This window comes from Quercus robur, chromosome 10 (genome assembly GCF_932294415.1).
Source record: "Quercus robur chromosome 10, dhQueRobu3.1, whole genome shotgun sequence".
Taxonomy (NCBI): domain Eukaryota; kingdom Viridiplantae; phylum Streptophyta; class Magnoliopsida; order Fagales; family Fagaceae; genus Quercus; species Quercus robur.
Genome location: NC_065543.1, coordinates 10,420,280 through 10,442,441, shown reverse-complemented (window position 1 = coordinate 10,442,441; position 22,162 = coordinate 10,420,280). Strand labels below are relative to the sequence as shown.

The 22,162-nt window shown below is 34.8% G+C and overlaps 2 protein-coding genes across 6 annotated transcripts; both read left to right on the top strand.

Annotated features, from left to right (window-relative positions):
* The first annotated feature begins 4,843 nt into the window (after positions 1-4,843).
* On the top strand, positions 4,844-13,051 carry LOC126702298 (uncharacterized). 4 transcript variants are annotated; one of them, XM_050400968.1, is made up of 5 exons: positions 4,844-4,978; positions 5,166-5,287; positions 7,482-7,659; positions 10,531-10,681; positions 10,769-13,051. In XM_050400968.1, the coding sequence occupies exons 4-5, from the start codon at positions 10,669-10,671 to the stop codon at positions 12,847-12,849; spliced, it is 2,094 nt and encodes a 697-aa protein (XP_050256925.1). In that variant the 5' UTR covers positions 4,844-4,978; positions 5,166-5,287; positions 7,482-7,659; positions 10,531-10,668; the 3' UTR covers positions 12,850-13,051. The 4 variants fall into 4 exon arrangements, with proteins under 4 accessions (XP_050256925.1, XP_050256923.1, XP_050256922.1 ...); XM_050400966.1 differs by lacking the exon at positions 7,482-7,659; XM_050400965.1 differs by lacking the exon at positions 7,482-7,659 and having other exon boundaries at positions 10,131-10,681.
* Positions 13,052-14,118: 1,067 nt separating this feature from the next.
* Positions 14,119-21,226, top strand: LOC126702500 (probable disease resistance RPP8-like protein 2). Of its 2 annotated transcripts, XM_050401204.1 has the most exons (3): positions 14,119-14,918; positions 15,033-18,846; positions 21,012-21,226. In XM_050401204.1, the coding sequence occupies exons 1-2, from the start codon at positions 14,271-14,273 to the stop codon at positions 18,843-18,845; spliced, it is 4,461 nt and encodes a 1,486-aa protein (XP_050257161.1). In that variant the 5' UTR covers positions 14,119-14,270; the 3' UTR covers position 18,846; positions 21,012-21,226. The 2 variants fall into 2 exon arrangements, with proteins under 2 accessions (XP_050257161.1, XP_050257159.1); XM_050401202.1 differs by having other exon boundaries at positions 14,119-18,846.
* The last annotated feature ends 936 nt before the right edge of the window (positions 21,227-22,162 follow it).

Sequence of the window (22,162 nt, the reverse complement as noted above, 5' to 3'; positions counted from 1 at the left end):
TTATATATATATATATATATATATATATATATCTAAGAGTCGAAGTATAGCATTTAATGTTTTTCTAAAAACGTGTTATTTGGTAAATTTTACCAAGGACCAAAGATGGAGTCCAAACTTCAAGAAAATTGATGCAAGCTTGTTTGATAGCCAAAAACCAAACCATGATACACGCAATTAGATCTCCAAAAATCTATACCTCAATTATTTTTGTCTTTCCTAACTCCAGTTCTGCTACAGTCTTTGAAATTTTCAAATAAAATTTCGCTACACTTTCTCACATAGAATTATTATCAAGTACCATCCCATTTGGCAAACAACAAAAAGATAAAAAAAGGGAGTGTGCGGTGCCTATAGACTTGTTTTCTTCTTTGAAAACAAAAAACAAAAAACACTGCCAAAGAAGAGTTCAGATTCTCTCTCTCTCTCTCTCTCTCTCTCTCTCTCTCTCTCTCTCTCTCTCTCTCTCTCTCTCTCTCTCTCTCTCTCTCTCTCTCTCTCTCTCTCTCTCTCTCTCTCTCTATATATATATATATATATATATCTAAAAGTCGAAGTATAGTAAACACATGTTTACTAGAACAACATGTGTTTAAATACATGTATCTAAACACATATTTTTCAGTTTTTAAATAACACTAATCTCACACCCGCGCGTTACGCATGATAAGTTTTTTAGAGTTATCTGATAATTTTTTTAGAGTTATCTCATAAATATATTATTATTATTATTATTATTATTATTATTATTATTATTATTATTATTCGTTTACTTTTGTCTATGTAACTTATGTAAAATTCTTATATGGTAAAATTATCCAAATCATACTATGTAATAGGATAGCTTTTTTAACAATCGAAGAGAAAAAAAAAAAAAAAAAAAAAAAAAAAAAAAACCTTAAAACACAAAACTAAATTGCATCAAATCAAAGTAGAGTTCTTAAAAATACAAAAAAATTAATAACCTAAAGCAGAGATGCAAGAAAAATAAAAAATCCACCAAAATATTGAGAGAGAGAAATAACCTTTTTTTTCATGAGGGAAAATTATGCATAGAAATATAGAATAGAAAAGATAATGAAAAATTTATAATAAGAGGATAAGAATAAAAAGAAACAAAATAAATGAAGATAAAGGGAAAGATGAAGAGTGATATTAAGGTAGACAGTAGTGGGGAGATGAAAATTTGAAAGGGATGAGAAATGTTGAAGAAAGTGTAAATGTTAAAAAAAAATGAGTACGATTTTATAAGGAATTTTTTATTTTTTTATTTAATTAAAACATTATATGTTTAATTTTTTAAGAATTAAAAAAATGAGAAAATATTAATAATTTAGGCGAAAACATCATTTTGGTCCCTACATTTTGAGCTCATAATCAATTTGGTCCCTACATTTTGGTAACAATCAATTTAATCCCTGTTATTTTCAACTTGCAGTCAATTTAGTCCCTACCATTAACTCACTAACGGAAAATGCTTACTTGGCAAACGATGGGCATAGTCAGCACATTTGATGCTGACATGGCAAATAAAATACTAAAAATAAATATTTTAAAATGCCAAGATGGAATTTTCCCAATTAAAAATAGGCGAAAACACCATTTTGGTCCCTACATTTTGAGCTCATAGTCAATTTGGTCTCTACATTTTTGTAACAGTCAATTTGGTCCCTGTTATTTTCAACTTGCAGTCAATTTGGTTCCTACCGTTAACTCACTAACGGAAAATGCTTACTTGGTAAATGGTGGGCACAATCAGCACATTTGATGCTGACATGGCAAATAAAATACTAAAAATAAATATTTTAAAATGCCAAGATGGAATTTTCCCAATTAAAAATATGTATAAGTTGAAAAGAAATTGCTGCTAAATATTATTACTTTTCCTAATAAACATGTCTGCTGGACATCTCAACTTAATTACAGCTCTTGTAAAAAATCGATCCACAAATTACAATTTCAACTTTTCAACAGTCTGTCTCGCTATACAAAATTTGAAATAAAATAAGTAACAAAAACGTAAACTCAATAGAGTTATGTTCATTCTTTGGGAACCAAACGAGAGAGAGAGGAACACTTATTTAAAAGAAAAAAACATTTCCTTCATATTAACTCTTTTAGTTTTGGTGATGGTAAAGAAATAGAAAACTAATGGATCAAAGAAGATCAAAACGAGTGGAAGGGATTGGGTCTCTGAAATGTAAACATGCATGCACCGTCGCCATCCTTGCCTTGTGCTGTCGTTGCCATTCCAGCCATCAAATCCTAGCGCCAAACAAAGATCTCATCACAGCCACCTGATGAGCAAGTTTGTTTCCTTTGTAATGGATTTTCTTTTGGTTGTTAGGGTTTGGAAAATTGGGTTTTGTGATTGATTTTAGATCCATGGGTTTGGTGTTTTGATTTAATTTTTTGAAGTTTCCAAGAGGATTTGGCCACCAGATTATCTGCGTTTTGTGTAAACATATTTAGTTAGATGTGTCCCCATCAAAGCCACTAGAATGGACTCAACATAAAAATACCAACCCAAAATGAAAGGGGTCTCCATCTGGGATTTGCTATTGTTCTTTTTCTTTTTCCTGGTTTTTGTTTGGTTACCGAGAAAGTTTGCTGGGGAAAATTTCTTGAATTTTTTGTATTCTAAAATCTCAATTTCTTATTGGTTTTTACTGATCAAGATGTTTCTCAATTGTATGGAGGTGACATGTTGTGGAATATATTTACGAATTCAAGGATTAAAAAAAATAAAAAAGAACAAGGTGATTTTGTGTTTGGTTGCCATGAAAATTGAAGAAAATCAAAGAAAATCGGATTCCTAATTTTAATTTCCACCTTTAAAATTTCGAAATTAAAATTAAAATTAAAATTATTTTTATTTTAGTTGGGAAAATGCCAAATTGGCATTTAAAAATATTTATTAAATATTATTTTATTATTTTATTTGCATATCAGCATTGAATGTGCTAACTGTGTCCACCGTTTGCCACATAAGCATTTTTCGTTAGTGAGTTAATGATAAGGACCAAATTGACTGCAAGTTGAAAATAATAAAGACCAAATTGACTGTTATCAAAATGTAGAGACCAAATTAACTGTGAGCTCAAAATGTAGGGATCAAAATGGTGTTTTCACCAATAATTTAATGATATGAAGGATAGGGCCGAATTTAAATGGTCAATTGTAGTAGTGCTATTGATATTAACTTGATTTTTTTTTCCCCCTTTTTTTTGCAACATGAAAAATGATAAAACCTATCCATATAACTAAATTAAATTTACTTTATGATGTTGAGTTAACAAAACAAATTGGTGGTCACCAAAAAGCTAAGCATTTTTTTTTTTAAAGAATAAACCTAAAAGTTGAAAATGAATTGCCTTATTTTATTACTTTTCATTTGGGTGAAATTGAAGCCTCATTAGACCTATCAACCATTATAGCTCTAGAGAATACCAATAAAAAAATCTTAGCATAAATCAATACTTACCCTTTCCAAGTCAAGAGGCTACACATACAATTTAATGTACATCATTACCCACACAACAAAGTAATCATGCAAATGAACTTTGAAATATCCATTTGGTGTTACGATCAATGGTATGTAGATTTCAGGAAAAAATATGTAGTAGTGGTAAATTAAACAATAATACTATTCAACTACTCAGATTTATCACGATATGAGGAGAATATGAATGTGTTATGACCCCTTTGTTCCTTATGTTACAGTTGAATTTTAATTCAAATTATTTAGATGACCTAATTAGTAGAATATATGCTCCACAAACTTTCGAAAGATTAGAAACATTAGTTACATAGACAAACCAAATATTAGTTTCTCTCACACTACTTTTAAGGAATAATGTATAACTTAGAGGAGTCGGTCCCTATAAAGCAAATTATTCTAGAATTTATATTACTTTTATTTTATTTTTCATATTAATTGCTCAATAGAATCCATGGCCCATACAAAATTTAAACGGTTGGAATTAAGAAGAATAGGTTTCTAAATAAGGAGAAAAAAAATCAAATGAAAAGATAACGTATCAAGTCTAAAAGGAATTTCATAGAACAAATGTCATGTTGTACAAAAATAACATATATAGAACAACTAAATAAGTGAATTCAAAACAATCCAAACTAAGAATTTAAAGAAAAACACATGCAATAAAATTAAAAATTAAAGAGAGAAAAAAACTTAAATCACAAAACTAAATTGCATCAGCTTAATATAAAGTTCTAAAGAACACAACAATTATCAACCTAAAGAAGAGATGCAAGGAAAATAAATAAATTCACCAAAAAATTGAGAGAGAGAGAGAGAGAGAGAGAGAGAGAGAGAGAGAGAATGACAAATTTATAGTAAGAGTGTGTGAATAAGAAAGGACGAAAAAAAATATGAAAAAAAAGATGAAGAATGATATTAAGGTAAATGATAGTAAGTAGTGGGGAGATGAAAAGGTAAGGTAGAGGATAATGGGGAGGCTAGTGGAGAGATGAAAAGTGATATTAAGGTAGAGGGCAGTGGGTAATGGGGAGACGAAAAGGTAAGAGATAAAAAAATGTTAGAGAAAGTGTAAATATTTTTTAAAAATGAGAAAATGTTAAAAAAATATTATAGAAAAATTAAAAAAAAAATGATAATAACGTGGACGCTAATGTGGCTCAACGGAAAACAATAATAAATGTAACACTTCAACTTTTAGATATATATATAAATATAGATTACATGTATTTCTATACATTTTTTTACTTACACGTATTTCCAAAAAAAAATACCAACAACATTATTAAAATAATATTACTAAACGGACACTAAATATTTAGATTTTCTAATGCACTCAAGTACACCACAACACAATAATTGTTCTGAAACTAAAATATCTGCCTATAGACTTTCAGAAGGCAAAGTCTCTTCACAGTTTCACTGACTTGAAGACCTTCTTTCCTTGATTCATAATGTCTAGAATGACACTGTATATCTGTATGCTTCTTTCTCCCATACCCACTGTCTTTTTTTTTTTTTTTTCCTATTCTTTGAAGTCAAATGGGTTTTTTTAGTTCTAGCATTTCTGTTATGTTCATGGTGTTTATAATTATTGTTGTACACTACTTTCTGCTAACAATTTTTTTTTTTCTTTTTTCTTTTTTTGGTGATTCGACGTTTTCAGTTACATTGTGTGGAACCAGCTGACAGGAGATATATATCAAAACTATTATATATCGGAACGAAGAAATTGCAATAGCTGATTCAGCAAAAAAAAGAAGAAATTGCAATAGCTGTATCTTTCAGGTTAGCTTTAGTTTTCTGAGTTTCTTCCTGTTTTCTTTTAGGTCTGCAAAACAAATAGGTCATGCCAATTGATTTCAAATTTTTCGTAGAGGTTTGAGCTCTATGTGTTCAAATTTGTACATATACCTTGAATCTATTTGTCTTCTAAGTAATGATAGTTGCACACATTTTATTACACACTAACTGTTGCATGACTGAAAATCGTGTTTTTTAAAACATTGTATCACAATTTTAACTTAAAACACAGTTTCATAATTTTAACTCAGATCGTGTGTTAAAAACACAATTTCAAAAGGATTGTGTATAAAGTGTGCAATAAAGAGTGTGTAATAATTTTTTTCTTTTATCTTTTATTGGTTTTTAGTAGTTATTGTCTACAACAATTACCAAGTAGTATATCTGATACTCTAGCAGGGGCAGAGCTACATGTATGAGTGGGGCCAAAAATTTTAAAATATTTTAATACTATATATAAATATTTAAAAGTTTAATTATTGGTCTAGAAAAATGGGACTCGCCCCCTCCCCCAAATATTTGAGTTAGTTCAATGATGCTCTTAAAAAAATTGTCCAATTGATCTTGTAGTTATAGAGAATTTTTTTTTTTTTTTCCTCACATTAGTTTTTTATTGTAAAATGTATTCTTGTGTCTGTTAAAAGTTTGAATCATTCTTGTCTTTGAATATTTTATTAGTTTAATTGAAATTTTTTTACTCACTTTGGTAGACAATTTGATAACTTATATTAAAAATGAAAACTTTAATGATTCACTATGAAGGATACTAGGTTATATTTGTGTATAGATGTTTGTGTTTGTACATGTTTATGAAAGTTTGTATAAACTAATAAATTAGTATCATAAGTTGGCCTTCTCAACAAAAATTTCTGGCTATGCCCCTACTAGTATAATCAAAAGAAAATTACAAAAACCCAAGACAAAAGGCTCTAGGGTAGACAAAAGCCTTTAGAGTGTAGAGTTAAGTGACCAAATGATGTTCGTAAATAATGCTATAGACAACATTTTCACTACTTTTTCCATGAGAGTTGATATAGTGAGTTGTTTAATGACATCACTTTATTGTCTATAAGAATGGCAACGGGTCGGGTTCGGGCCGGGTTTTTGCATACCTGGACCTGACTCGTGGGCCAAGACCCACGGCCTGGACCCGGCCCGTTTACTAAACGGATTTTTTCCTGGGGCCCGGACCCGCTCCCACCAAGCCCCGTGGGCCCCGTTAAGCCCAAGCAGAAAGGAAGCTTTTTTGAAATAAGCCCTAAACTCAAAATCAAATCCACAACCAACAACCAATCCCAAAAATCCCTTCTTTTCAAATCTCCACAGCCACACCCAAATAAAATAAGTAAATAAAAAATTCATTTTTCAATCCTCAAACCTAGAAATAACCAAACCAATGGAGGAGATTTCGGATCAAACAAAAAATAAATATAAAGAAGAAGATAAAAATAGAAATGGAGAGAGAAGAGAGTCTTGGCCTTGAGTTGGAGATCAGAGAGAGAGAGAGCTTGAGGTCTTTGGCCTTGGGTTTTAGATCTAGAGATAGAGGGAAGAGTGCTTAGGTAACAAGCAGATCACGACCCAAAACCAATTCAAGAGGAAAGTGCTTGAAAGCGAGTGAGTGCCTGTGTGAGCTGTGAAATTGAGTGTAAGTGACTCAGAGGGAGGCCGAGGTGTAACTCAAAGTGAGGCCGAGGCGTGGCTGCGTGCTCTTGTGCGTGGCGGCATGCCCTTGTGCGTGGTTGTGTGAATGACTAAGAGATTGAGGGTTAGGGAAAGGTGGATGGGTACTAGGTTAGTGACTTAGGGTTTACAACTACACACACACACACACACACACACATATATATATATATATATATATAAGGGGGGGTTTTTAGTAATTTGACTAATTTCATGGTAATCGGGTCATATCCGGGTCAGGTTTCGAGCCGGGTCTCAGATTTTTTTGATAAAACCCGGACTTGACCCTAACCTGCTTCGGGTTTTTTTAAAAAAACCCATACCCAACCCTATTCTTTATCGGGCTGGGCCGGGCAAGGTATCTGCGGTCGGATTTAAATTGCCATCCCTAATTATCTATTGTAAAGTTGTAATTTACAACTTTTTTGTGTTGGCTTTAATTTCATACCAAATTTGATTATAATTTCTTTAATCATATTTCCCTATACTTATGTAGGTTTTTAATTGTAAGGGATGAGAGTGAGAGAGTGTGAAGATTCAAGCTTAAAAGGATGAACAAGTGGATTTCGCGAGTGTCTCACGAGAAGCTTACTCGCAAAATAGCCATGTGTAGAGCACATGACTGGAAGGCGAAGAGTCATGCCAGCCTGGAGGATTTCGCGAGTGTCTTGAGAGTAAGGCCTTCCCGTGAAATACTCGCGAAATAGTCTATTTGGCAAAATGTCATGCTTTGTTTTACCAAGTCTTTACTCACAGTATATATACCATTATTACTTACATATTATAAGAAATGTTTTTTAGAGAGAAAACCCTAGAAAATACGCTTGAAAGTTAGAGATTGTTATACCCACAATCATCTGCACATTTCCTTGTAGTTTTCCTCTACTCCTGCCTCTCTATCTCTAAATCCTTGAGAGGTTGATAGCCCAAACACTTACCACACCCAATCTGAGTATTAAGTGAGATTTTGGTGCTGTTGGGAAGTATTGGAAGGAGCCATTCATTGGCGGATGCAATCGGGTTGAATTGCGGGATCCAGAAAAGTTAGAGAAGACAAGGTTCCAAGAAGTCAGTTGATAACAGGAGCTTGGAAGGCTCAAGTACATTGGGTAGACTAGGCTTGGAGGGTCTTTTATTATTCGTGTACTCCAACTTTATTCTCTAGTGGATCAATTACTGCTTGGATGGCGGCGGAGAGATTTTTCACTGAGTTCTTTGGTTTCCTCTTCGATAACACGTCTTGGTGTTATCTTGTGTTTGCATCTCTCTTCCCTATTCTTTAAACCTTTCTTTTATTGTTGATATTGGTTGAATATGGCTTAGGGTAGTGTTATCGGTTGTTTGCGCTTATTTATTCTTATTCCACACTTTGTTTAAGTTAGAGTAAAAGCAATCTAGCCGTAATTTTTATTAGGGGTCTAAACAAGCTCTTATGTTTTCACACAAATCCGAGCTTTCATCTATCATTGAGAACTTGCTTAATGAAAAATTTTATGGAAATAATGAAGCTGAGTCATTAGCATATTCTTCAGCTTCAGTTAGAACTCTTCTATAACTATTCTGCCCACTTCGCGGAAGTAGAGACCATGTAAAGGCACAGCCAAACTTCTGATGTCATTAAACACAACATGCATTTTCTTGCTGACCTCCCTACTATCCACATGGATTACTAATTAGAATCAAAGTTCTCTGCACTCCTGTTGCTCCTGGCCTTGTTACAGTCACTCTTAATCCTAAACAGATAGTTGTTGACTTGTCAGAGGTTGTCCAGTTGTGACAACCGGCTAGTATGTGATTCCCCTTCATATATATCTTTACAAAAGAAGCAAGTCCCCTTCCATTTAAGCATCCTCTGGCTTGAAGGAATCCCTGCATAAAGATACTAACTGATTTGTTTGTTTTGGGCTTGTTGTAATTTGCTTCTTTGTATCTGATGAAGAATACTAATTGTTTTGGTGCTGTTGCGCTTTTGACTATTGTATTTTTTTTATAACAGAGGTACCCTCTTTGCTGTTCCTTTAATTTGTTTTCCATTTTTTTTAATGATGAATTACTTTGCATGGAATTTGTTTTTAAACAGCAGAATGGGGGGTTTTACAATGTGATGAGTGTGTTAAAAATCGCTAGCTTGTTATGCCGTTTGATGTCAGATGGAATCTGATAGTGTGATCAGTATTTGTATTCGCATGATACATATTTTTTATTTATTTTCCCTTCTATGTGCATTTCTTGGATCTTTTAATGTGGGAGTCGAGAGTAATTTCGCTAGAATTAGAGGAATAGAAGTATTCTTCTTTCATGAAATATTTTCTTGAATAACTTTTGTTTCTTGGAATTCACACGTGAATCCCATGAAATAAGTCTTGAATAGACAAATTTGTGAAGCAGTAACAATTTAATCATCCATGACTACGTCAATATATTTTTAAGCAAACACTCTATTAACATTGCCCGTGCATCGTGTGAACTATTAGCTAGTTGAGCTTAAAAATTGAGGACCAAAAAATTCTTTTTGCCTAAAAGTTACAAATCAAGTTTGAAGAGTTATCTCATTATAACTAATATTTTCATCTGCAAACCAAATCTATAGCTGAATTTGAGAGGTCCAACACATTTCTATGAACTTCAAAATATTTTGTTAAAAGGCCACCGGTTTCCTTCCACTAAGATATATACATTCCAAAGCTTTTCCATAGCGTTGTGTCCTTTTCCTTCAAAAGTTTCTTTCACTCTTTTTTATTTTTATTTATTTAGTTTTCTTTTAAATGAAAGCTTGTTTGATTACCAAGAACTTGCAAGAAAAGGAAATTGAGTATTTGGAATAATTGATACAACAGAGAAATCAAAGGAGAATGCTTCATATTTTCTCAACCCACCAACCTGCCGCGTCAAAACTCATCCCTACCTTCAATTGATCTGTCAGTAGTGAGGGACTGTTGATTTGGCTATAAATTGTGATTTCCTCAACCTGCCAGGGAGATTCAGTTGAGAATTTCCTATCTATCTCACTCCAATCAATCCCAATTGTTTGTCCTAGTTAATCAATCCTATAGTATGCAAGTGGATAATACACATTTTTTGTTATTGATAATTTGATAGTAGAGGGAGGGGGGATTTTGAATCCTGAATGTCTTGGAAATAACAGGAGGTGCCCTCCAGTTAAGCTACAAGGCTCTTGGCAGTACTTCCAGCTAAACGGCTTGCACTAATGGTTGGTTGTCTATGTCTTTTGTTTGCGCTGGCACCCACTATCTACCTAGGCTCCCAAACCCTAAATTTAGCTTTGATTTTTCACTCTCAACATAGCGAATGATGTCCTGGCACTCCTACCCTAAGCAAGCTCCAGTTGAGTTTCAGGTGGTTTGAGGGGCAAGAATTCTGATTTCCACTCTCCACAATTCCCTATATCCTTTTTGTTTTTAATGAGTCTGATTATTCTTCCTTAGTTGGTCCCCAAATTTTTCTGGGATTTACAATCTTTGAGGGAATTCCATGTGCCTGGTGTATGTTGAGTTTGTGATTTTCTTTTCCTCGAAAACATGCAGACATTAGCCTTCTTCAAAAAGTAAATTGCCCTCTAATTTTCTCGATATGGTGACTTCAACAAGTCTATCAAGAACCATTCAATAATAACTGGGCGAAAAAGTAGGGGAACGACAGAAAGAAAGAGAGAGAGAGCAGTCATGCTAATCGCTGGTAAACTCACTGCAAATTCTGCCTTCTTCATCAACTACATAGCTTATGTTTTTTTCCTCATATATTTAACACATTAAATTTTTTCAGTTCTTGGCACTTTTATCTTCAAAAAGAGGAAGTTGATAGAGGTCTTCCCTAAAAGTGTTAGGACAATTTGGAATGGATGTGAGCTCCGTGTATTGGTTTTATTCAGTCTCTTCTTACAAATGGTTCTCATCCTTTTGGGCAAGCGGAGGAAGTACATTGCCAAAAATTGGATAAGAATAGTCCTTTGGGTTGCATATTTGTCTGCAGATTGGATTGCAACAGTTTCACTTGGCGTCCTCTCCCAAGCTGAAGGTGATAGCAAGGATCAGTCATTTGATCCCAACTATATCATAATGTCATGTTGGGCACCATTTCTTCTCTTGCATCTAGGTGGTCCAGACACCATTACAGCCTATTCATTGGAAGACAATGAATTATGGCCAAGGCGCTTGCTTGAGCTAGTAGTCCAGTCTGCAGTGGCATTTTATGTGTTTCTAAGGTCTTGGACAGGCACCCCAATTAATGCTCTGGCAATTCCAATGTTCATAGCTGGAATAATTAAATTTGGGGAGAGGATATGGGTTCTACGTTCTGCAAGCAGTGATGTCTTCAGAGATTCCATGCTCCCTCGACCTGACCCAGGACCTAACTACGCAAAATTCATGGATGGCTACAGTTCCAAGAAAGCTGAGGGATTCAAGATTTCAGTAGGAACATTTGAAGCTCCTACAGTTGTTAGACGCAACAATTTTCCAGATGCATTGCATGAGGCTTCTTATTTCTTCAAAACTTTCAAGCGTTTATTTGCAGATCTCATCCTAAGCTTCCAGGATCGTGAAAATAGCCAGTCTTTCTTCCAACACGCAGAAATGACTTGCGAGAAAGCTTTTGAAGTGATAGAGATTGAGCTTGGGTTCATGTACGATTTACTTTATACAAAGGCTAATTTGATCCATTCTCGCCTGGGTAGTGTTTGTCGTTATGTTAGTTTATCATATACTTTTGCTGCATTTGTAGTCTTCTTGATGATTGATCAGAGTCCTTACTCAACTATTGACAAGGGGATCACTCTTTTGTTGCTGATCGGAGCTATTGTTCTAGAAATATATGCGGTAATTGTACTACTTTCTTCAGATTGGACAACGCTTTGGCTGAGTAAGCACGAAAACCCATTTGTGGATCTCGTCTCTAAATTTAACTTGCGTTTACAATCATGTTTTGGATTATGTTTTCTGTTACCTCTGAATAAGAGATGGTCAAATTCTGTAGCGCAATACAATCTCATGAGTCACTGCATCAAACGTAAGTCAACTAAAGGGAGTGGAATAAAGGATTTCATTAATAAAATGTTAGAGCAACATTGGTACAAGAATTTGGAGCCTGTCCCTATGGATTTGAAAGAAAAGATCTTTGAACAGCTCAAGAAAGCAAGCAGCATGTCAGATATCAGGGTTTCTAAGCAATTATTTGCTTGTAGTGATGATGGCGATCATGAGAAAAAGAAATGTTTTGTTAATCTTGCTCAGAGCATGGAGGTAGTAGACTTTGATCAAAGCATTCTTCTCTGGCACATTGCAACAGATCTCTGCTATTATATTGATCAGGACAATGATTCGGAAACTGTAAAAAAATTAATACGTATGAGTAAATTGCTATCGAATTATTTGGTACACCTTCTAGTAAAGTGCCCTTACATGCTGCCCAGTGGGATTGGTCAAATCAGATTTCAGGACACTTGTGCTGAGGCTATGGAGGTTATAGAAGAAAGAGAATATATATCAGACGAAAACAAAGCTTGTGAAGTGTTATTTAAAGAGAACACGGAAATTCCACCATCTCAAATAAAAGGTGACAGAAGCAAGTCGGTGCTATTTGATGCATGCATACTTGCACAATCTTTGCAATTCCTGGAGAGACAGAATAATTGGGACACTAAACAAAAGTGGGAGACCATAAGCAATGTATGGGTGGAGTTGCTATCTTGTGCTGCAAGTCAGTGTAGATGGAATTATCATGCCAGGCAGCTCAGACAAGGCGGGGAGCTACTCACTCATGTTTGGCTTCTGATGGCCCATCTGGGTATAACTGAACATTTCCAGATTTCACAAGGCCATTTGAGGGCTAAGTTGCTTCTGAGTTAGAAGGGTAGCTGTAATTGAAGGATACTTCAAGCCTAGTTGATATTTCTACAATTTTAAAAACTCAAATTTTGGCCTGTCAAATTCCTGTAGAGAAAAGGCTACCTGATCTCTATAGATGATGTTTCTAATATAGTTGTCGTTGATGTACTTGTGGTTGTTTTTGCTTAAAAATGACAACTTTCAGAATCTATCTTTTTGTCTTGGTGCTAATTGCGCTGTGCAAAGTTTTATTTATTTGTGCAATTGTAAAGATCAAATTGCTTCAGAGTTTTATATATCACTAAATTAGATTACATATTCAATTTTGGTGAATTTTCTTCTCAAACAAGCATTGATACACACTGACACACTACTTACAAATGGAAGAGAAAAAAGAGGAGCTCTTTTCCCTTACTATTTCTCTTCTCTGCACTCTTGGTATGCAGATGGATGTATGCATGGTTCTATATAGCCTTCATGCATATCTTCCAACCTACATAAAATTTCTTACTTTAGATAAATTCATTTGACCTTCTTAATTTAGCTTAAATGAAATTTATATAGCCTTCGAGTACATCTTGATTAACCCAACTCACCAAAATTTCACATAGAGAAGTTTGCCTTAAACTCGCTCGAGTGAACTACATAGAATTGTTTTTTTTTTTTTTTTCTTCATTTTAACAATTGGATTCTAGTCCAATCCTATTTCTAATATAACCACTACATATATTTAACAAATATACAAAAGATTGTGGAGAGAGAGAGAACTGCTCCATAACCATATAAGATGTGGAAGAAAAAGCAGAAGGGGGCGATAGGGAAAAAGAAGAAAAGAAAGATAAGGGAAAAAGAAGCTTTAGAAAAGTAAAAAAAAAAAAAAAAAATGTAAAAGAAATAGAGCTTTTATTTATTTTTAGATTAAAGTAAAAAGTAAAGCTAAGAGTTTAGAAAATTTAAAGAAAATGTCAAAATGATACTAATAATACTTGGAAAATTAAATTCTATTACATATATTACATATCATCAATTATAATTTATAAGTATATACTATATATAATTGTGATGATTTCGAAATGAAACACGACCATTCAAAACAGTCTCTATAACAGAAAATTTAAAACATCGTCCCTTCATACACGAAAAAAAAACAATGCAAAACAAAACAAAACCATCTCTATACAGTGCATTTACTTTACATGGTGGCCCGTATAAAGAATATCTACCATCTCTGTACAGTGCATTTACTTTACATGGTGGCCCGTATAAAGACTATCTCTTTTTAATAATGTGCTGGAACCAGGGACCTCCTGTCACCTCCATTTTCCATCTCCTTACAATTAGTCTTGCTTACCAAAAAGACTGGAAGTTGACTATGGCTGAGTTTTTCTTCCTTTTCAATTTTTAGTTTTCCACTCAAATTAGTTTGCATTGTTTGGAATGCCATGGGGGAGGTTGTTGTTGTGAGAGTTATTGACCTGCTTATTGATGAATTAGATGAAAGACGCCAACTTAAACTCCAGCTCCAGCTGGAATTGCTGGAAAGGGAATTGAAGCTCATGCTTGCTGTGTTAGACCATATAGAATCCTTGGAAGGACCAAGCGAAGATATGAAACTTTGGGCAGACAAGGCAAGGGATGTTGTTCGCTTCTCTGAGGATATGACCGACTCTTTCATGATTGCAACAGCAAAGAGGAGCAGGGCAAAAGTGCTGAAGCAGTTTGCCTTGTTTTTCAGTGATATATTTCTTGGTTTCAAGTTACGTCCCAAGGTAAAGAGCCTCATGCTTCGTATCAATGATCTCTCTAAAGAAAGTAAAGTCTTTAATATCACAATCGGTGGTGGGGGAAGAGGAGGATCTCAAGCACAACGTAAGTATCTGGGAGGAACAAAACGTAAAGTCCCTACTCTGCCTTACATGAACACATCAGTTGAGAGGGAATGTGCAGGATTCGTGGTGACTTCAATGATTATTCTATTACGATGTGATCCATTTTTTTGTTGTGTTTGTGATCCAACTATATCGTTTATTTGTTGCTGTTTATTAATTGTGGGAGAGCGCACGATACCTGGTATACAAAATCTGCGTAAGGTACGTAAACAAATCATCAATGTCAGAAAAGAATGTGAAGTGACTACAATGTCATCAACAGAGGAGAACGTGATATCAGAGACTAACACCATCATTTCTTCTTTCTTAGAGCAGATTGATTTCATGCTAAGTCAAAAGTTTCTTTTCTACCCATTAGCCACCAGGGAGGTTAAGCAACTAAGGCAGTACATCAAACGCATAAATAATCTTCTGAAACATTTGGAAGCTGTTGGAGAGCTAGATAAAAGGGAGAATGTTTGGTTGGGGTGGGTGAGGGATATTTGCCTTCCTGCAAAGGATTTCCTCACTTCCTTCGTAAGCAAAAGAGAGCTGAAAATAAAGAGGTGGGCAAAACTCAAAGCTCCTACGTTTCTTGGTGCAGATTTAGAGCTTAGGAAGAAGATGAAGGTGATCAGGAGCAGGATCCAATATGCATATGGCAGAAGGTGGATATATGGAATGGCAGAACCTGATGAGGTAGAAGGGCTGAAGCCATCAAGGGCTTTTGAACTTGAGTCAATCTGGAGAGATTTGAGGCTAATGTGTGCCTTAATTGAAGATGTCCAGGGCATGGAAGAAAAAGGTGAGAGAGTGAAGATTTGGTTGGAGCAAATGGGAGACCTTGCTCTTGAGGTAGATGCTCTCAATACACAAATTCAAGAACATCATCAAAATATGAAGGGAGATTTACATGGGGAGTTAAGGGTTCTGTCCTCTATAGCAGAGAAGAAAGAACAAATTAGCAGTAAGTTTCAAGCTATGTCTGAAAGAAAGAGTACTTACGACATTGGGAAATTTGAAGGAAAAAGGAGTCAGATTTCTATGTCCGTTATTATTGTTGAAGATGATGATAACAACTTGGAGGAAGCTGAACCAGGATCCTCACAGCAGCACACAAATACTGGAAGATGTATGGGGGAGATTGAAGAGGAAGTTGAATCAATCGCACCTGAATCAAGCCTAATGAATGCTTTGATTGGTACCCGACCATCTACATCTGAAACTGTTGAAAGATCTTATGCCAGCGATTCCACTGAAACTCCACCAAGATCTTCGCTTCAGCAGCACAACTTGGAGGAAGCTGAACCAGGATCCTCACAGCAGCACACAAATACAGGAATATGTATGGGGGAGATTGAAGAGGAAGTTGAATCAATCGCACCTGAATCAAGCCTAACGAATGCTTTGATTGGTACCGGACCATCTACATCTGAAACTGTTGAAAGATCTTATACCAGCGATTCTAAGATAAGAGACATAGAGCAAGTTGAATCAATGGAAAGAGAACTGAAACTGATTTACGCTTTTCTCAAAGATGTTGAAGCAATTGAAGAACCAGATGCAAGACTCAGGTTCTGGGAGGAGGAAATGAGAGGTATTGCTCAGGAAGCAGAGGCTTTCCTTGGCCCCTATAAGCAGAACGTAAGAGTGGAAGAGAAGGGCTTCTGCAATAGGCTTGCATCAACAGTCAAAAATCTGAATGCTGATTCCAAGGTTGTGAAGAAGATCTCTAAGATCAGGAAAAAAATTCAAAAATTTACAGAGAGACGGATAGAATATGGCATTGAACATGTTGAAGCATTTAACTCTACGACTCATAAAATATATCAGAAAAGGCCTCCATCTCAATATTCTGAAGAATCTGATATCATTGGCTTTGAGGACCATGAATATGAAATAACGGAAAGATTGCTCACAGTTGATGAACCACATCGCTGCATCATTTTGGTTGTGGGAATGGAAGGCTCTGGTAAGACAAACCTCGCAAAATCAGTCTATGACAAGAATAAAATCCACTTTTGTACCCATGCTTGGGTTCCTATATCTGGAAAGTGTAGTGCAGTAGAGATTCTGCAAGACATAAGGAAAGAAGTAATTGGATCTGATCAAGAACCAAAAGGGAAGCGGTCCCTTAAAGAAGAATTAAAGCAAATGCTTCAGAATTTCTTTAGGGAAAAGCGGTACCTCATAGTTCTGGATGATATCCCCACGGCCGGAGTCTGGGATGATCTCAAAGACACATTTCCAGATGAATCAAATGGGAGTAGAGTAGTGATCACTACTCGTGACATGGATATAGCTTCACATTCTGACTCAAGAATCTTTCAGTACAAACTGCACTTGCGAAGTATTGATGAGAGTTGGACATTATTTACCGATACTTTGAAGAATGAAGTCCCCAAAGAACTGGAAAAGCTCGGAAAAGAAATCGTGATGAGTTGTGGTGGTTTGCCACAGACAATCGTAAACAAGGGAAAACTACTGTCGGAGAAAGCTGCAACAATTGAGGAGTGGTTAAGGGTGCTAAACGAACTCAAAGGAGAAACAGGACCTTGGTTAGAAATCTCAAAAAAGGTCAGCAGGGACTTGCCTCTAGAATTGAAAGGATGTCTATATTATTTCCTATTATTCCCTGAAGACTTTGAGATCCCTACAAGAAGATTAATCACACTGTGGGTTGCTGAGGGGTTTTTGAGACCAGGCAGGGGTGACAAATCTCCTGAACATTTTGCTGAGAGGTATCTGATGGAGCTGATAGATAGGAACCTGGTTCAAGTAACAGAGAAGAAGCCAAATGGTAAAGTCAGAACTTGTTGTCTTCCTGGTGCATTGAGGAAACTCTTGTCAAAAGCTATGGAAGGCAAAATTTCCAAAGGACAAGAGAAGACATCTTCGAAATCATCTTCAAGCATTCAGTGGAACCGTTGGATTGTTGATCATCCCAATTACACAGACGCCAGTAACACCAGCTATAATCATATTCATGATGACAACATTGACACTGCTACTCTGCAAGCCTCTTACGAGAAATCGCTATCTTTTATGTCTTTCGATTATGGAGAAGGAAGCCAACCTGGGGAAGAGATAGGAAATTTTCTTGATCGGTGCATTTCCCACAGGTGCTTCCTATTGCTGAGGGTGCTTGATCTTGAACGTGTTTTCAGACCTCAATTGCCAAAGGTACTGAGTAAGCTGACTTTATTAAGGTACCTTGGCTTGAGATGGACTTACCTAGAGTCACTTCCATCATCCATAAGCAACTTGCTGAAACTCCAAACACTAGATGTGAAGCACACTTACATCAGTACTCTCCCTCCTTCTATTTGGAAGATGCAATATCTAAGGCACTTGTATTTGAGTGAGAGTTATCGCAGTAGATTTGAGCCGCGACCAAGTGGTGCCTCTTTGACAGACCTTCAAACTTTATGGGGTGCGTTTGTGGATGAGAAAAGTCCTGTGAATGATGGGTTGGACACGTTGATCAATCTTAGAAAATTGGGTGTAGCATGCCGGTGTATGTCAAATCAAAAGGATGTAATGTCATTGAAACTTCAAGCAGTGGCTAACTGGATTCAAAAACTAGAACATCTTCAGTCTTTAAGGCTGAAATCCCATGATGAAAACAATCAACCTTGGGATCTACACATAAAGCCTTTGTCAGGCCACACAAATCTCTCCAGTGTATATTTTCTTGGAAGGTTAGAAACTCCATCTATCATCTCTGAATTTCCAGAGAACCTCATTGAGCTTACCTTGTCAGCATCAGCACTAATTGAGGATCCAATGCAGAAGTTAGGTAAGCTTCCAAAACTGAGGATTCTTGGGTTGTTCTCTAAATCTTATGTAGGGAAGAATATGTGCTGCCCTCAAAACAGCTTTCCTCAGCTTCGAGTTCTTAAACTATGGAAGCTAGAGGAGCTGGAGGACTGGATTGTGGAGGAAGGCGCACTGTCTCGTCTCAGAGATTTAGAGATCAGATCATGTGCAAGTCTGCATAAGCTTCCGGATGGATTGCAGCATGTTAAGACTCTCCAAGAAGTGAAAATTTCAAGCATGCCAATGGAGTTCACAGAACGGACTAAGGACAGTAACAGTGAGGATTGGTTCAAAATAGAACATGTGCGCTATGTGAGAACTGAACCCTGAGGTACTCCACTTTTTATTGCTACATATTCCTTTGCTTTTTACCAGAAGCATTGTGAACCTTAAAATTTATAGTTTGTTTTCTTACTGTTAATGTAAAATGCCATGTTCTTTATTTTTATTTTTATTTTCTTCTTAAACAACTTAGTGATTGGAATGGATTAAATTGTGAGTTAATTTCCTAGTAATATTCTTATCACACTTAAAATGGGATATAAGTGAATGAAATTTAATTTTCCTAGGACCAAACAGTGATTCAGATTAACTTTTGAGTCATTTTCTAAATAAATAGGGTCAATAATTGACTAAATTTTACATTAGAATAGATGGATTGTATATACCTCTAGGTGAGGGAGAGCAATTAAGTGGATGAGCAACTTACGGCTTGAAAGAAAGAAAACCTTACTCTTGGTGAGGGATTGAGACTTATTGAAGGAAGAAACTCTAAATTACTCGTTTCAAGGTTGGTTGGAATTGTGGAGACCATTAAGAAGGAATGCTGAAGCTGAAAATTCCATCCAAGATAAATCCTAAATATCATATCAAGATCTTGTGAAGGAAAGCCTTAAAACCTAAGATTTTTGAGGATTTTTACTAGGATTTTGATTTTTATGAAGATCTTTATTGAAATCTAGATATTCTTTATAAAAATCATATTTTTGGATATCGAAAGTTTAAATATTTATTTTTTAATTATAGAGAAAATCATAATTTTTTTTAGTTGACTTTAGAGGTTCAACTTCTAAGCAAAAGTTGACAGTAGTGTTTGAATCGTTATTGTTGAGTGCACTGTGTTGAACCCTTTGTTATACCTTAAAATTTGATTTAAGGTATAAAATTTTTCATGTGAAAAAGAGTAAACATATTAGCTTCATAATTGGAAATCTCTATGGTTTTAAGTGTTCACAAATATGAGCAAGGATTGTTGTTAAAAATTCTACTTGGGGACTATTGAGACACATTTTCTTGTTTATCACCTTTCGATACATTTTGGGATTGAACAAAGATATTCCCAAATTAAATTGGAGGATTTTTAAGGCGTCTATTAGTTGTAAAGTGTGATTTTAATGGCTAGATAGATAGAGATTTCCAAGACCTTGAAGTAGGAGTGTCAAGTTTTGCTTTAGATAGTTGTTTGATTGTTTCTATGCGTGTACTTTTAGAAGTTGAAGTTTCCTTAAAAGAATAAATATTAGTCCAAAGTGAGGCTACACTCAAGAGTGATCTAGCATTGTTTTGTGGAGGTTTTGTAAACTGAGAGTAATTATGAATGACATACATGCAGTTTTGTTCATTAGATTCTTAAGTTAATGTTTGAATATTTACTATCGAAGTATTTTCGGAGTATTGAATATGAAATTTTAAATCTTAAATAACATTTTGAACTTATTTTTAAAGATTTAAACGATTTTAAACGTTCCAAATAGTTTTTTTCTTTTCTTTTCTTAAATTGTGTTTTCGTACTTGCTTAAGAATTATGACATTTTTTCATAAATTCTCAAATTCTTATGTGCTCAATAAGAGTTAAGCTTAAGCATGCAATGTTTTATGTTCAATTAGATGTTGTGCTCCTCCAGTCTTCCATATGTCATCGTATTTTGAAAAGAATCTTATCATTAAGTAAATTATTTGTGTTTTTTACTTCACTTATATTATGCAATATGATATACGAATCATAAAGTGTTTTGAATATTGATGAGATATATCATATATGTGTAAGTCCACTGATTGTGTGGTATGTGCGACTAAGTGATATGCTAGATCCCTGGTCATAAGATGTTGGTGTCCACTAATAGAGTGGTATTTGAGAATGTGTGATTTGTGTATGTGTAACATTATATAATGATCAAATTTCTGTATATGGTTTTGAATGATATTTAGACATTAAATGCATATGATTAAGTGGTTCACTATGTGCTTTTGAATTATATCTGACACTATTTAGTTGATATAAAATTCAAAATATTTTTATTAAACTTTTTTTTTTTTTGGAGAATATTAAGTATTTTTAACACACACATAGAGAAAACGGAGAAAGTTTTAAAGAAACTAATAGTGGTATATATTCACAAGGGTCTTATTTTTATGTAACTTGACTCTATATTCTAGTTTACTGTGTATAATTGCTTATTGGGCTGTGTAGTTCACCATTTCATTGCTAACTTTCAGGTTAAGGTTTAACTGTGAGCTGTAACTTTGGAGCACTCGGTATGGTACGAAGATAGAGTTTTGGAGAGCTTCAATGACTTTCGATTATGATTGGCTTCATTTACTGGATATTAGCTATTTCTATTTCATTTCAGTTTATTTGACATTTGGAATTTCTTTCAGTTATGGATATTTAAGGACTGTAAGAAATTTATTTGATTGTTTGTTTATTTGGAGCCTTATTATATTTTGAAATTTATTTACTTTAATTGACATTTGCTAGATTGATTCACTAATTAGTCATGTATCTAATTTTGTGTTTTATGGATTTGGCCATGACAATTAATTTACAAGCTAGTAATCTTTTCAAGATTATTTACGTACCTGTCATTACTCTTATTAATTAATTGTTGAGTTAGTGTTCCATTTATTTTGTTGAGAAGGAATCGATGTTGTGATTAATTACATATCATAACCGTTGTAAGTTCGTCACTACATCTTGTGTTTGCAGAGGATGACAAACTTTTGCAAAATAAATACTCCTATCAATCAGTCTAGCTACTTGTTTATAGAGAGATGGGAAGTTCAGAAATATTATGGGGGATTTCAAGCTTGGTCCGAGGTCACTATTAGTTGTTAGCTCTTCCTTTCATGAAATTTTTTATGCCAGGGGGTATCACCAGTAGCAAGCATGGCTGCAGCCATATCAATCCTTGACCCTCTTGTGGTTTTTGCTTTTTCCTTCTTATTCTTTTTTCAAATAAAAATAAATAAATAATCATTGTCTGTTGCTTCTTCTTGTTGGAGAATGGAGACAGTAGTGGTGGTATTTTCTTTTCTAACGTGATAGTGATCATGTTGTGTTAAGTCTTTGTAGTGTGTTAGCAAAGTCCATAACACAATGATTGTATTTTGGCCAAAATGGCAAAAGACCCATTTCGCCCAAAAGTTTCAACAAAACACCCTTGTTTTGAAACTATTTAGGGATATGCCCCTATTTTGAAATTCGATTTTTTAAAAATCAAGTTTCCATGAAAAACTCGATTCACCCAAAATTGAGTTACTTGCAAAAACTTACATGGAATGGAACTCGAGTTTCATGTAAGTTTTTGAAAGTTTTTTGCCTAAAACTCGATTTTGGGCGAATCAAGTTTTTCATTGAAACTCGATTT